The 16,846-nt window shown below is 39.3% G+C and overlaps 1 protein-coding gene across 1 annotated transcript in view; it reads left to right on the forward strand.

The window, feature by feature from the left end:
* The first annotated feature begins 15,379 nt into the window (after positions 1 to 15,379).
* LOC136874077 (transcriptional regulator ATRX homolog) overlaps positions 15,380 to 16,846 on the forward strand; it is a 109,292-nt gene continuing 107,825 nt past the window's right edge. The window contains exon 1 of the mRNA XM_067147602.2: positions 15,380 to 15,606. Within this exon, the coding sequence (XP_067003703.2) occupies positions 15,569 to 15,606 (38 nt within the window). The 5' untranslated portion in view covers positions 15,380 to 15,568. The remainder of the gene's footprint in view (positions 15,607 to 16,846) is intronic.

The following is a 16,846-nucleotide window of genomic DNA, read 5'->3' on the forward strand; positions in this document are numbered from 1 at the left end:
CTAGCATGTTCTTGTTTACTAGTTTCTCTTCACCCTTTTAGTTGGTACGTATTGTTGTAGAATAATCTAGTGTATTAGTTGCGGTTACATTTCTTGCTTCTTGATTGCTGTTATATTGTCTCTCCTGTTTCCTTCTGTGCCTAACCGTGTAGGAGGGGCGCTCTTGGATTTGGTTAGTTTATTGTTAGCTAATGTAATGTAAAGTTAATTTGTGGATCCATTGATCCTTGTAACCATATACCCGCCAGCTATATTTTTTCCTGTTCCTTGTAAACCTGCCCTCCTTGCGATTTTGCCACCCTCTGGGCAGGATTGAAAGTTTGATGCACATTCTTAAAACCCAAAGAGATTTGTAAAATATTATAGCGTTAGAATTATGTCACCACCGTGCTTTTAGTAAATAATCTGGATGCATGTACCAGTAAAGAAAAAGACTTCGTTTTGGTTCTCCGTTGGAATTTTTGAAAGTGATGTAAGATTTTTAAAACCTCAAAAGCGAACTTGGCGTTATGTTTGAAAACTATATTACGGCGTGACACATTACTTGAAAGTATACTGTTTGCAATCGGTAATTCAGTAAACTCTGGTGAAAATTCTCTTGACTTATTGTGAAAATTTACTACTGCAATTTCCTGAGTGGTAATTATGTGGCTGCTTACTAATTTTGATCGCACCCCGTGTACTATATTGAAAAACAACATTATATGGAACAGTGACTAGTATTACAAATTTGGTCATGCGGACCTTTAATATGAATGCATTTTATCTCGGTGGTCATCCTTCATTGGACTACTTGAACTAAATCTAGTTTACTTACGGACCGCCGCAACATTATTGAAGTAAGCATTAGGATATGTTGTGCTTCGGGGAGGGAGACCTGTGACAGTATTTAGTGTACCGAACAGCCCCAGAAAACCTCTTGGACTGGTATCTTCACTACTAGATGTTGTTATCAACGAATTTTGACAATGGACATTGCCGTATCTCATTTAGAGTGGAATATGTTGCCTTTTTCGTATGATATTTGACTAGTTCCTTCAACTTGATCCGTGCAGTGCTGCGCTCTTTTCTCTACCCTTTTGAAATCCCGATACTGCTTCAGGCAATCTGCGAACGCGTTGCGAGCTGCCTGGCGAAACTACTCTGCCTAGCGAGTTGGCGCTCTTACTTGGAGACTGGCAGCCATCATGAGGAGGTGTTTGTGTCTGTTCAGCGCAATGGCGTGGTTGTGGAGAATCGATACCGAATAAGACCAATTTACTACGGGCATTGTAGCCCATTCAGTTTTGTGTAGTTGTTCTTCATTTATAGTTTTAGATCAAAGCTGGTTGACCTGCAATTTTCTTCAAATCTCTGTAGTTTTGACGATGGGAATGTAGCGTCCTTTGACCTCGCGTAAGGCACACCTGGTATCCTGCAAAACTATAAGTTATCTGTTCTTTACTTTAAAAACCATGAAGACAGTGTTATTGAAGAAGAAATATAGGATTCGTGGTTCAGCGGAACTCTAAATTGAACCTTCGATACATCGCGTCTCAAATTAATAATAATAATAATAATAATAATAATAATAATAATAATAATAATAATAATAATAATAATAATAATAATAATAATAACTTTGGTGTTGAAATGATTGTTTGTTCGGCTAATAACTTCAAACTGTATGACCAAAACTTCATCTAGGCTTCTGGAAAAAGCGCTTTATTGACGGTTTTTCAAAATTTTAACTTCTTTTTAAACCATGTAATTATTATCTTGGTAAAAGTAACTGATAAACATTGTGTTGTGAAACGAACATTGTTTACGCAAGGATTCGATTAAATCTACTTTTGATTTGACCGTATGATTTATTTTTATCCTGATCTTGTCAGCTTATTTCCTTTGACATTTATTTTTATATTTTTTGGCCGGATTGATTTCATTACGCCTTGGGCGGACATGTTGTTCGGTGCTGTTGCCATAGTGAGGGTTGTTGATGGGATTGTTGAAAACAGCTTGTAATCACTAGAGTCAGGGTGTTGTGATTTTTTCTTCTTGCCTGTGAATTTTCAATGGAATTTTGTTTTTTCGGTTTTACCTCGCTCTATTTATTTCCTTTTGGCCCATCCTATTGATTTTGTGTGTGTTTTGGGGCGTTCGCGTTCTCATCTGGAAAATTATTTTACATCCTTGCGATAACCAGCTTTGTCGAATTAAGAGTCAAGCCACGTAGTGACTCATAGTATGCGAAAGGAAAGTACTTTCCCGAAACTGATAAATTGTAACTAGTGCTAATTAGTAGTAAGTTTCGTTCATATTTAATATTTTATCATAGGTGACTGGTCAAGTGGTTGAGTGTAACGTAGGTTGAATCTAGGTTAAGTAATTTCTTGGAAGATAACTCACTTCAAAATTTATTTGTTTCCCTTTTGGTTAACCTAATTAATTGAATTAATCATTTATTATGTTCTCCTTTGGGTTAACCTAATTAATTGAATTATTAATTTATTAATGTATTGCTTCTCCTTCTGGTTAACCTAAGTAATTGAATTAGTCAATTATTAATTTATTTGTTTTCTTCTTAATTAACCTACTTAATTGAACATTTGTTTATTATGTGCTTTTGAGCTTCCTTAATTAACTTAAAAAGTTAGAATTCTTTTATTTCCTCCCTTTGGGATGTTGCAAGCGATTTATCCTTATTAATTAAGGTTACCTTGTTTTTAAAGAATGGTGTTGATTTATATTTCGTTGTATCGATAGAACACTGTCAATCTTTATCGTAAATTTTTCTCCACGGTCTTAAACTATTCCTTCCATTTCTTAAAAGGTAAGTGTGTGTTTCTTCTCATTTTGCTGTTTATCGTGTTATGTTGCTAGTGTTTTTTCCCTTGTGTCCTTTGTCACTGTTTGGTGTTCGCTTTAATTCCCTCCTGGGGGCGAATACACTATCAGCATTCTCACGTTTTGGTGTGTAGGGTTAATTACCCATCGTCCAAAGGGTTGTTTGGGGTTGCCCTGTGGATAGTGCCGGTTTGAATGTACATTTCTAATCCATTTCTCCCTTGATGTTTTATTCCATAGGAAACTTAAGATTAGTTGAATATGAGACATTGTCATAGTTAAACCAAAACCTGGTCCACAACACGATCAAAACAAGCACACTCACACATTAGTGTGTATGATTACTGATCTTAAGTGTCCACTGACTAGTACAAATATGCTTGCATACTTACTGTATATTCTACAGAGAAACTAACATTATTTATCATCAACTTTCATGAAATTACACCGACTACGTACGATAACAACAAATCAATATAAACCCACATTTCCAGGATTTCCGGCTACATGATTCACAATCCTTGAACGATCGAGAGTAGCATTAAGGTCTGAGGTTTGGAGTCGGTCTTGGTTATATGTTATATACAGTGTTACCAAATAATTCTAGCTTATTTAATCCAGCGTTTAGCGGCAAAAGAACAATATTCTCGCTATACCTTTTTCCCTGCTAAATCTACCTTATTCCATAGAACGTTCCTCATGTGATATGGCGTTGTGGTTCCCCAGTATGAACGAAGGCTTACTCTCTCCTTATGTTCCCTTCTTGTATGATATAGTAATAGCAAAACTAGTAATGATCAACCACTGGTCCAGCGGTAGCATGGAATGTGCCTTTATTATATAAAATTATGACATTCCTTCTCATCCTTAAGTTTTATCATTGTCCGATGATTTCACAAAACTGCCTTGTTTGTGCCAGCTGTCATATTCTACCTTCCTTCGTCAACTCTTGTTCTTTTCCGACCCACCGGTATTAGGTCATGGGGCCTAGGGAGTCTTTCACTTTCGCGCCCTACGTGGCCCTTGTTTTTCTTTGGCGATACCTTCCATCTTTCCCTCTGATTAGTGTTAACAGAGAATGGTTGCCCAGTTTTACATCCTTTTAAAACAATACCGGTAATCTCCACGACCTCCGCGTGTGAAGACTACCTCAGTGTACAAAATTAAATGTCCATGGTTTGTGGTTATAGTATTTTACTGAATGCTGAATGCATTCGAACGGTTAATACGCCAAGTCTTCATGAATAACGACCTAAAACTGCATACCATACTCATAGTGTACAATGCTGTTGACATTTCCACGCTGCTGTGTGACTGTGAAACTTGGACAATCTATCGCCGTGACATCAAAAAACTTGAGCGCTTCCACCAAGAGAAAATGTTATTCATCTTGAATATTAAGAGGGAGGACTATGTGATCAACACGGCAATTATCGATAAAACGCAGCTAAATAGCACTGAGGCAAAAATCATCCCTCATCAACTGAGATGTTTAGGCCATGTTCACCACATGGGTGATACCAAAATTCCCCGCCAAATTCTTTATGGTGAACTTCGCTCCGGCAATAGACCTCTTAGAGCCCCCCTTAACCCTTTGGCACTCAGCCTATATACAGGAGTTTGCTCGAAGACACTCAGACTAATTTCTGTAATTTTCCAAACCGACTTACAAAAAATCAACACGTACAGAGTTTAACACACATTAAAGTAAAATAAATCATACTAATACAGGAAACTATGAGAATTTCAGAAATGAACGTACCTAAAACGTATTGTTATTGGTAAAGCCAGAAAAAAATATTAAATTTTGAAAATAAATTTAAAAAAATAATTTTTGATTTTCAATGGCTGAAAAATCAGACATTATTGCGTATTCCTACTTTATTCTTAGACGTGAAAGAAAGAACATTTATTTCTGATTAATTTGATATCAATACGATGTGTGTGCTGCAATTCAGTCATGAAGCATGGCACATAGTTTTTCACTGTAGGCCTACATGTAACGGTCATAGATGTCAGGTCCTCGCGGTCCGATGCACGGTGAGCAGCTGTGACTGTGTCATTTCCCACATAATGCGAATCACTTTCGGCAAAAGAAGGTCATTATTACTATCTAAATCATCTGAAAATTCAAGGATATCGGCCTCATTCGGCCTTGAATATGGCCTAGACATTACGATAAAAAGATGAGACAAGCACGTGCAACAACGGAGTTATGAAATAGAGTAAAATTATAGTTTGCGATGTACAGCGATCACACGATATACCAAAGAAACGAAATATACTCTTAACTAAACTCATATCAAGATCAAATTGTTGTATTCATAAGCCAACCAAAACAGATCCACGCAATTAACAACTTCAAATAACCACAACATAAACATTCATGGTCAACAGATTTCATTTGTCGAAAATAAAAATATTTTGTAGTGCAGGTGGATATATCTGTAGAGTAAAACGCAAATTCAACGTTTTAAGGTACCGTCACGATCAACTGTTACGATTTAACAGCCACGGAAATGACGAAAATGCCTAAATAGGACAGAGCCGATATATCGGCGCCGTGAGTGTTTTCGCCATAACCTCGCTGAGTGCGAAATCGTTAAGCGTTTTAATGACCAACTGAAACACATCACGAAGACAACTGCAATAGATATAAATAATAAATGTTTTATTGCGCACAAGTATGCATGAACAAAATTCTTACGAACAGTCGTCTGTACAGAATTTTGTTAAAGATTCTATTCTCAGTTTACACTTAAGTACGTGATAGCGTTCACAAAGTTCGCCGCATATTTTGCACCTGCATTCCCTACTTGGCTCATGGAAACTCACTTTAATACACAGACGTTGGTGAAACCCATGGACTGAGAATCTGGTCACAACGTGTCTCAACTCATAGCCTCCCTGAGTCAAGTTACGGTTGATTATCGCATCACATTGGTAAAAGTCCCACCTTATGCTGTCCCTTGTTTTGAAGCTCTTGTAGGAGTTCGTCATACGCTGGGGTGGCCGGGAGCATTAGTTTCAAACGCAACTCTTCGACAAAGAATAATTCCCTCGACAGTTAGTATACGAGGCGTGATGGAGTGTATTTTGATAAGTAAAGCACTTTCTTTAAATAGAATGCTTTCACCTTCCCTATACTACGTAATTGCCTCTTTCCAAGATATATCCATATATTTTCCAATCCATAGGTGGCTACAGGACTAACCTTAAGATGAAATAATTCGATGGCACATGAAAGTGAGAGATGGCTCAAAGATCTGATGTCGTTAATGGATTTTATGGCAGCATTTGGTCGGCCTTTTACATGTAAAGATAACACGATCCCCGGTGTTTGAAAAGTGACTCCTAGGTACAGGTACTTAAAAATTGTGACTGACTTCGGTTGCTGGTCATTGATTAAGAATGTTAGGTAAATTTAATCCCTATAGTAGATTTTGTCTTGTAGGTTGGCAGCTGTATAAAATACAAGATGTCGGAAATCTTAGTTCACATTTATTTTATAGTCCTCGCAGCCCGGATGAACTTGCCTCAAACTCCTACAATCCACCGTCCTATGTAAGGTAATTAACGCTACCATTAGATTGCAGTCACTTAAGTATAAAATTTCATGTTTCTGATCGAATTCAAACGAATATTAGATGCTTTACCAAGTTAACCTAGCACAGCCTTCGCCCAAAGTCACAACTTATCAAGGAACTTGCAGCTAGGTTATAGTACAACTAGCGCTACCTTTCGCCCAAAGTCATAACTTCTTACAAGGTCCACAACCGTCCACTGCTACAACTACCCAACTACCCTGGCTAGTACCATCTATTAACAAATTCACGAACTTTTATAAAAATCTTGTAATTAGTTCCCACTTACTCTTCCGTTCATCCATAAAGTTACGTGTAACCTCGGAAATTTTTTTATCCACTACACTGTAATGACTTACCGAAATCTTACTCATTTTATAGCACCACGATATTCTATAAATATGGAAGTCCCCAACAAACGAACATTTACAAAAGGAGAGCAACCTTGAAGGCTTGTGTAACTCGCATTCAGCATTCGTCGAGTCGGAAATAAATTCAACCTATATCAACCTCATTCAGGTTTAATTAAACAGATTGCTTTCCACCAACGAAGAATTCAAACAAATTCAAAGCCAACTGGAGTTGTGTGATAAAGAAAATGAGAATCTAACACTATCTACCGAGAAGAATTCGAAGACACAATCGACTTGCTGGAGACTAAATTAAGGATGGCTTCCAATCTACAAAACGTGTCAGATAATGTTGAAGTGCTCACTCAGTCATCACTTGACATGCCTAGAAATATCAAATTACCGAAAATAAATGTCCCTACTTTTAGTGGGACTCTAATTACCTGGCTGCATTTCAAAGACACGTTCGAAGGCCTGGTGGTCAACTATAATGACCTATTACGCATAAAGAAATTCCACTATTTGCTCTCCTCTCTGAAAGGTGAAGCCAAGGACAGCATAAGAAATATCAGCCTTTCTGACGCCAAATTCAAGGAGCCTACAACATTCTGGTCAATCGTTATCATTCACCCAAATTAATTGCAGCTGAACACATTAGGCAAATTACGGAAACTTCACATAAAATAGATTCAACGGAGAGTGAAAAACGCAAACTGATCAATATATTCAAGGGCAGTATAGATGCTCTTAATGTCCTAAACGCCCAACCATCGTAGATTTACTTCTTAATGAACTCCTACTCTCTCGACTAGACAAAAACTAAGGTTCGATTTGAAAAGGAGCATTCTCATTCCGATGCAGTTAAATTCGAGGAGCTCATTAGCTTCTTGGAGAGACGCTGTCAGACACTACAACTCTGTTCTTCTACCTAACCACCTGCAGTCAGTCTTAACAATTACCCCAAGTCAGCGCCACGCTTGATAACACAACAACAACCATACATTTCGACAGCAGAGAGATTTTACATCTGCTCAGAAGAGCACAGGCTGTATAAATATGCCGATTTCCTCAAGTTGATTCCGGTGAAGAGTTCAAATTGATCGAAGATAGCAAGCACTGCAGTAACTGCCTTAGTCCATCACACACTTGGAAGGCTTGTAGATCCAGTACTACGTGTAAGGTATGCAAATACCACCACACGTTGATACACCAAAACGATCAGAACGAGGGAAAACTAACATACACAAAACAAAACTATGGCACCCACAGTGTAACGACACACTCCAATCGTCGAATCACTCTCTCAGAAGTACTCCAAACACTCAGGTTGTTCTAAGCACAGTCACGGTTAAAATCAAGGACTAAAACGGAAGATATCATCGCATGCGAGGCGTATTAGATAGCGGTTCCAAAAGCAACTTCATATCCGAGCCGGCGGTACAACTTAAACTTAAGAAGAAAAGAACGATCGTTATATCCCTCAAAGCATTCGGTGAACTGACATCCGAAGCTGATTCATCGGTAAACGTAGAAGTGCACTCGACAATCAGTGACTTACATTTCAATATGGAATGTATAGTACTATCTAGGATAACTGGCAATATCCCTGCATTAAACATCGACCTCAAGGAATGGAATATCCCGACGGATGTCATCCTCGCTGATTCAGATTTCCACCTTCCTCAGAGTACTCACTAATCGGAGCTCAGTTCTTTTTGCATCTCATGCAGGAGGGGAGGAAATTTCGCGATATCCCACACTGCAGAACACTCAGTTAGGATGGATTCTAAGCGGGGAGTATCCACAGCAAATGAATGAAGTAGAAGACAATGGGCAAAGATCAAATTCATTCTGCATTCTGAACTCAGTCTTGAGGATCAAATACAACGATTCTGGTCCATAGAGGAAATAAGTCATGAAATTCGTTCACCAGAACATGCGGAATGTGAGAAAAATTTCATCGATACCACCTTAAGTGATGAGAGGGGAAGATATGTAGTAGAATTACCCATGAGAAAGGAAATAAACCTAGGAAGCTCAAAGGAGATTGCAAGACAACGTTTTCTTTTCCTGGAGAGGAAATTGCAAGTGCAGAGCATCCTTCGTCAACATTATGTCGAGTTTATGAGGGAACATGAAGCACTTGGACACATGGTCGAACTTCAACTAAATTCCACACTAAGACAAACAGAATATTGTCTTCCTCATCACGCGGTTCACAAGCATTCAAGAAGTACTACCAAGACAAGGTTGGTTTTCGATGCCTCTAAAGAACCGACAATGGCTTCGAGCGACTTCAATCCTTCGCCATGATTTTTATGCGGATGATTGCATCTCAGGAGCAGAGACTTTGGATGAAGCTCTAAGGCTGCGAATCGAACTTGAAGACCATCTTCAGCTTGGAGGGTTTCCGTTGAGAAAGTGTTGCACAAATAGCCCAGAACTCCTTCAATCAATCCCAGAGAACTTACGAGAATATAAATATTCATTGACTGACAATGAGAGCAGCGTAGTAAAACGTTGGGTTTAACTTGGCACCCTTCAACAGACCAATTTCAAATAAACTGTAGCCTGAAGCCGCATCACTCGAGCTCAAGGGACTCCAAGTTCTCAAAACGTATGGTACTGTCCATAATATCACCAATATTCGACCCACTAGGGATGATAACTTTCGTAGTTGTTCTCTTCAAAGTCTTCATGCAAAGCCTGTAGCAATAAGGTTCAGGATGGGATGATCAACTACTCGGAAATTTTCTCGATACCTGGATTGACCTATATAAACAAATATCACTGCTTAATAATTTCAAAATTCCAAGATTTGTCCTCACTGAAGGGATAGTGATGAATATCGAGATACATGGCTTCTGCGATGCTTCACAGACTGCTTACGGGGCTGCCGTGTACATTAGATCAGTCAACCACAAAGCCGAGGTTTTCACGAGAATTCTTTGTGCAAAATCAAGGGTTGCACCTCAAAAACTGATTTCAATTCCCCGTCTCGAATTATGTGGTGCCTTAATTTTGGCTCGCCTCATCAAGAAAACGCTTGAAACTCTACGCACTACCCCCTATGGTATACTACTTTGGACTGATTCAGCTATCGTATTAGCTTGGTTACGCGCATATCCTACAAAATGGAAAACATTCGTGGCAAACTGGGTGGCAGAAATTCAAGACACTGTACCAGCCTCCCATTGGCGTCATGTTGGATCAGTGGACAATCCTGAAGATCTAGCATCACGAGGAGTACAGCCACGGCTTCTTTAAGACAGTGCACTATGGTGGGAAGGCCCCAGATGGCTCCGTTTAGACCCTGCATCATGCCCAGCACAATCAGGATGCGACACCTCGAAGATCCCTGACCAAAGAATTATATCATCACTTATTGTCATAAAACACGATGATACATTCCTGAATAGAGTCTCATACTTAAACAGATTACTCAGAACATTTGGCCAGTGTCTCAGATTCTCTTCTAATTGCAAGAAATCTCTCAGTGAGCGCGATACATCATCACTGAAACCATACGAGGTAAATAATGCCTTCAGGGTCTGTATCAAAATCGTACAATCGGTCTTTTACCAAAGGGAAATACTCTTCCTCAAACAAGGTAAAGCTGTTGATGAAAATAGTACACTGAAGAGTCTGAGCCCAATTTTGGACTAAAATGATTTTCTTCGCTTCGGAGGAAGACTACAACACGCACCAATTCCATACGAAGCCAAGCATCAACTTATATTTCCTTCTGAACATCACCTGACCAAACTTGTCTGTCTGAGTGAACATGTAAGATTACTACACGCAGGACCTCAATTACGCATTTCATCGCTGCGACAGAGATATTGGATACCGAGGATTCACCAAATAGTTAAGAACTGCATTCATTCGTGCTACACAAGCTTCAGACTGGGAAAATCAGCAGCTCAACAGAAACGAACTGGGATCGATCATCAAATTACAATTTGCTTGAATATTATCAAATTGTTATAAAAATCGTGTTTACCCTGTTTTTGATTAGTGCATTTTTGTGTGCATCTGTTTCATTTTATTATTTTTCTGCAAAAGGCCATTGCCTTTTGGTTGGGGCGGTATGTTAAGTAAATTTAATCCCTATAGTAGACTTTGTCTAGTAGGTTGGCAGCTGTAGAAAATAGGTACATTATAAAAAATACAAGATGTCGGAAAGCTTAGTTCACAAAGAAGATTCCCCGTTTTCCTCCTTTTCTGATGGTCATAGAGACAGTCTTATTTACATTTAACCTCAGCTGGTTCTCTTCTGCCCATTTCGTAACGTTATTAAAAGTAGTCTGTATAGATACACAGACATAGGAAGAATGTGCTGTGGACCGCTCACTGTGGCAGAAAACTACATTCACCTCTGTCAACTTGTTTGAAAGAGAACGCCGCAGACATCAAGAGGCCAGCTGACAAGCAAGAAAACTCCGTCAATTTCAACCACGCCCTCCTCCATCCATTCAGTGTGATTTGTGTGGGCGTATGTTTTATGCCAGGATTGGTCTGTTTATCCATCGTAAACACATCCATTAACCGAGTTGAACTGGTCAATGTATGCAGGAAGAAGTTATATATACTCGGATCGAATCACAGCCTATGACGAGTTTACTAATTTAGCACAACATAGCGTAATTTTATTCCTCACCCGGTGAGCAGTGCTATAGATATGTGAATTAATTTTTAAACTTTTCTAGTCCTCATTTGGCCTTTTCTGTTTTGTAATGGATGGTAAGCAGGTATATGTACTGACATAGTTGGGGATGTGTGGGATCTGGTAAATGTTGTACGGGTGAAGTTTAAGGAAGCGGAGATTGTTATCAGTGGAATACTGTGTAGAAGGGATACTGACTGAAAGGTGATTGGAGATTTAAATGGGACTATGGAGTGGGTATGTGGGAAACTGGGAGTGAGATTTCTCGATCCTAATGGGTGGGTAGGAGATAGGGATTTGCGCTCCGATGGCTTTCACTTAAACCGCAGTGGTACATATAAGTTAGGAAATTTGTTTAGAAAAGTTATAGGGAGGTACATTCAGGGAAACAGGGTGGCCTAGGGAGCGGTGTTAAGGGAAAAAGGAACTGGAAATCAAGTAGGGATGACATAAAAATGTTAGTGTTTAACTGTATAAGTACCGGTATTGTAAAGAAAGGAATAGAATTAATTTAATAGATATATACTTAGCATATATTGTAATAGGAGTTGAATCATTGCTGAGAGGTGATATAATGGATGCAGAAATTTTCTCGCGTAACTGGAGGGTGTATCGTAGAGATAGGATAGGAAAGGTAGGAAGGGGAGTATTCATTCTGGTGAAAGAAGAATTTGTAAGCTACGAAAATGTTAAAGATCACAAACACGACATTCTAGGGCTAAGGCTCATCTTTAAAGATAATAGGCAACTTGATATCTTTGGAGTGTACAGTCCAGGTAAGGGTAGCGCAGATGCTGATTAAGAATTATTTGATAAAATAATCAGCTATGGGTGGGAAACGATAAGGAAAGGAACGTGATCGTAGTGGGTGATCTCAATTTACCAAATGTCAATTGGGAAGGTAATGCGAACGACACGAAGCATGACCAACAAATGGCAAATAAATTAGTATGGGAAGGGCACCTGATTCAGAAAGTGATGGAACCAACTAGAGGGAAGAATATTCTGGATGTGGTGCTGGTAATACCAGATGATCTCTATAGAGAAACCGAACTAACACATTGTATTAGTGATCACGAAGCTGTTTTTGTGGTAATTAAAAATAAATGTGAAAGAAAGGAGGAGATTAAAATTAGGACTGTTATGCAGTACCATATGGCTGATAAAACAGGCATGAGGGAGTTTTTAATAAGTAACTATAATCGATGGAAAACGGCAAATAAAGGTGTAAACAGACTCTGGGATGGTTTAAAGCAATTGTTGAGGAATGTGAAAATAGTTTTGTACCTTTAAAGGTGGTAAGAAATGGTAAAGATGTACTATATTACAACAGGGAAGTAAAGAGACTAAGAAGGAGGTGCAGGTTGGAAAGAAATAGAGTTAGAAATGGCTGTGGAAGTAAGGAGAATTTGAAGGAATTTACTAGGAAGTTAAATCTAGCAAAGAAGTCAGCTAAGGATAACATTAATGCAAGCATAATTGGTGGCCATAAAAATTTTAGTGAAAATTGGAAGAGTATGTATAGGTACTTTAAGGCAGAAACAGGTTCCAAGAAGGACATTCCAGGAATCATTAACGAAAAAGTGGAGTGTGTATGCGAGGATCCTCAAAAGGCAGAAGTATTCAGCCAGCAGTATGTAAAGATTGTTGGTTGCAAGGATAATGTCCAGATAGGGGAGGTGACTAATACTAAAGAAGTATTAAAATTAACCTATGACAACAATGACATTTACAGTAAGATACAAAATTTGAAAACTAGAAAAGCAGCTGGAATTGATAAGGTTTCGGGGGATATACTGAAAACTATGGGTTGGGATATAGTACCATATCTGAAGTACTTGCTTGATTATTGTTTGCAATAAGGAACTTTACCAAATGAATGGAGAGTTGCTATAGTAGCCCCTGTATATAAAGGAAATGGTGATAGTTATAACTCTGACAATTACAGGCCAGTCAGTTTGACATGCATTGTATGTAAGCTTTGGGAAGGCATTCTTTCTGATTATACAATACATATTTGCGAAATTAATAACTGGTTTTATAGAAGGCAGTTTGGGTTTAGGAAAGGTTATTCCACTGAACCCCAACTTGCAGAATTCCAGCAAGATATAGCAGATAATCTGGATTCAGGAGGTCAATTGGACTGTGTCTCGATTGACCTATCTAAGGCATTTTATAGGGTAGGTCATGGGAAACTACTGGCAAAATGAGTGCAATTGGACTTGACAAAAGAGTGACTGAATGGGTGGCTCTGTTTCTAGAAAATAGAACTCAGAGAATTTGAGTGAAGCTTTATCTGTCCCTGTAATAATTAAGTGGGGAATTCCTCAAGGCAGTATTATTGGACCTTTTTGTTTTCTTATATATACGGTATATCAGTGATATTTGTAAAGAAGTGGAACAGTGTGCGAAATCGCGCGGGAGGGGGGGGGGGGCTGGGAAGGGAGGGTTTTCCACCCACCGATGATTTTATCTCAGTGGTTCTCCCCCACTAAAATTGACCAAAACATATATTACTGAAATTATATTACTGTGCATATTTTAATGAAAACATCAACAATAATACCCATAAGATAGAAATAATAGGATGACTGCCAGACCTGGAGCAATAAAACATTGCAGCGGTGGCAGCTCCTTTCATGCAGCCTATTTTTCATGTTTTATTCTGGCAAGTCCATCTGAAACCCGGGAATAATTTTCCATTGAACACCATTTTTGTTATAACAACACAAATCAAACAAAATTGTTTTAAATTTACATTTTAAGGGGGAGGGGATAATTTATATACCCCCATATACTGTTTGAAATAAAGACTAGTAATTAAGCCCTACGATCCTTCTCCCCCCCCACCATTCTTTTTCCGATTTCGCACCCTGAAGTTGAACCAGAGATAAGGCTTTTCGCAGATATTGTTATTCTGTACAGGTAATAAATAAGTTACAAGATTGTGAGCAACTGCAAAATAACCTCGATAATATTGTGAGATGAACAGTAGGAAATGGTATGATGATAAATGGGGATAAACGTCAGGTTATGAGTTTCACAAATAGGAAAAGTCCTCTCAGTTTTAAATACTGCGTTGATGGGATGAAAGTTACGTTTGGGGATCATTGTAAGTACCGGTACCTAGGTGTTAATATAAGGAAGGATTTTCATTGGGGTAATCACATACATGGGATTGTAAATAAAGGGTACAGATCTCTGCACATGGTTATGAGGGCATTTAGGGGTTGTAGTAAGGATGTAAAGGAGGGAGCATATTTGTCTCTGATGAGATCCAATTAGAGTATGGTTCCAGTGTATGGGACCCTCACCAGGATTACTTGATTCAGGAATTGGAAGAAATCCAAAGAAAAGCAGGTCGATTTGTTCTGGGCGGTATCCGACAAAAGAGTAGCGTAACAAAATTGTTGCAAAGTTTGGGCTGGGAAGACTTGGGTGAAAGGAGACGAGCTGCTCGACTAAGTGGTATGTTCCGAGCTGTCAGTGGAGAGTGGCGTGGGAGGACATCAGTAGACGGGCTGGGAAGACTTGGGTGAAAGGAGACGAGCTACTCGACTAAGTGGTATGTTCCGAGCTGTCAGTGGAGAGATGGCGTAGGAGGACATCGGTAGACGAATACGTTTGGGTGGCGTTTATAAAAGTAGGAAAGATCACAATATGAAGTAAATTTGGAATTCAAGAGTACAAATGGGGGCAACTATTTGTTTATAGGAAGGGGAGTTAGGAATTGGAATAACTTACCAAGGGAGATGTTCAATAAATTTCCAATTTCTTTGCAATCATTTAAGAAAAGGCTAGGAAAACAACGGATAGGGAATGAGCCACCCGGGCGACTTCCCTAAATGCAGATCAGTAGTGATTGATTGATTGATAAATTGGGTTGGCAATTCTGGTTCTATAAGTTTATTGGTTATTCCCATTGGCTGACGCGGTTTGCATGGTGTGATGTTTATGTTGTGTTTGCAGATTGTTATTACTGACATTCAATCCCAACCAACCTCCTCAAGAAAGAAAGAAAATAATTGTTATTACTGATGTAAGGCTTAATCGCTCCAGAGTTGTAGATTTTGAAGTAATGACTTCTATATTATAATAGTGAAAGTTCTGCGAATATCAATTTCAGCGAATATAAGAAGACAATGGTTTTCCCAGAGGATTCACAGCTGCTTCCTAACAGGTATATTTGCTTTTTTAATGGCTATTTAGGAGCCTTCTTTCAAAAAACGACGTGAAGTATATCGCTCTTTAAGAGGGCTACTAGTATATTCTAAGGAAGCGTTACATCTCTGATTCTTTGTACGAAAACGAGTAACCTAACATTCTGAAGGGGCTAGCGCCGAAAACTACATCCAAATGTTTCAGTCAAATAATTTTGTGTGCCAAATCCGTAAGATTAGTTGGTGTAATTCCAAACATTGTTTTACAATACCTGAAGTAGCAGAGAGGAGAGATCATTCCTCTACGCTTGCTATAAACCCACCGTTCCACACCAAAAAGTATTCTTACTTATGTAGGAGAATTGAAAGCGAAACAGCACGAAAGAACGAATTGCCACCATTATCTTTGTTCCCATTGGCCAGCTCCGATCAGCTGTGATCGGCTGTGAAGAAGTCTGTGTAATTTCTTTTACCGCTAGAGGTCGTATGGTCAGTGGCCACGGAGTTACCACATTACCCTGCCATAATTAAGGCACGTTTTGGATTATTCAATCTCTGTCACAAAAGTGTGTAGATGATCAAAATTTGAGGGACTTTCCTATAATTTAGACCAGTGGTCTTGTCACTAGCTGGACCTAACCTGTCAAGCCCAATGGTTTTGACACTAGCCGGACCTAACCAATCTAGACCAATGGTGGTGTCACGCGGGATACTAGATGCGTAGGGTCGCTTTGTGGCTCTAATCTGGGGGCTTACGCCCTCAGACCCCCATTGCTTGCACCGAGCCCTGTGGTATTGTTACTAGCCAAACCTAATTATACCGGGCGAGTTGGCCGTGCGCGTAGAGGCGTGCGGCTGTGAGCTTGCATCCGGGAGATAGTAGGTTCGAATCCCACTATCGGCAGCCCTGAAGATGGTTTTCCGTGGTTTCCCATTTTCACACCAGGTAAATGCTGGGGCTGTACCTTAATTAAGGCCACGGCCGCTTCCTTCCAACTCCTAGGCCTTTCCCATCCCATCGTCGCCATAAGACCTGTCTGTGTCGGTGCGACGTAAAGCCCCTAGCAAAAAAAAAAAAAACCTAATTATGTTCAGCCCAATGGTCTTGTCATTAGCCGGACCTAACCAATCCAGCCCAATGGTCTTGTAACGTAGACCTAAACTATCCTATCTTGTTACTAGATATTTTTAGGTTGGCAGCTGTGTATAGCTGATTCATACATCACCGACCCGCGCCATGTCGCTCGTGTAACGTCTGTT

Source organism: Anabrus simplex, chromosome 5, assembly GCF_040414725.1.
Source record: "Anabrus simplex isolate iqAnaSimp1 chromosome 5, ASM4041472v1, whole genome shotgun sequence".
NCBI lineage: Eukaryota > Metazoa > Arthropoda > Insecta > Orthoptera > Tettigoniidae > Anabrus > Anabrus simplex.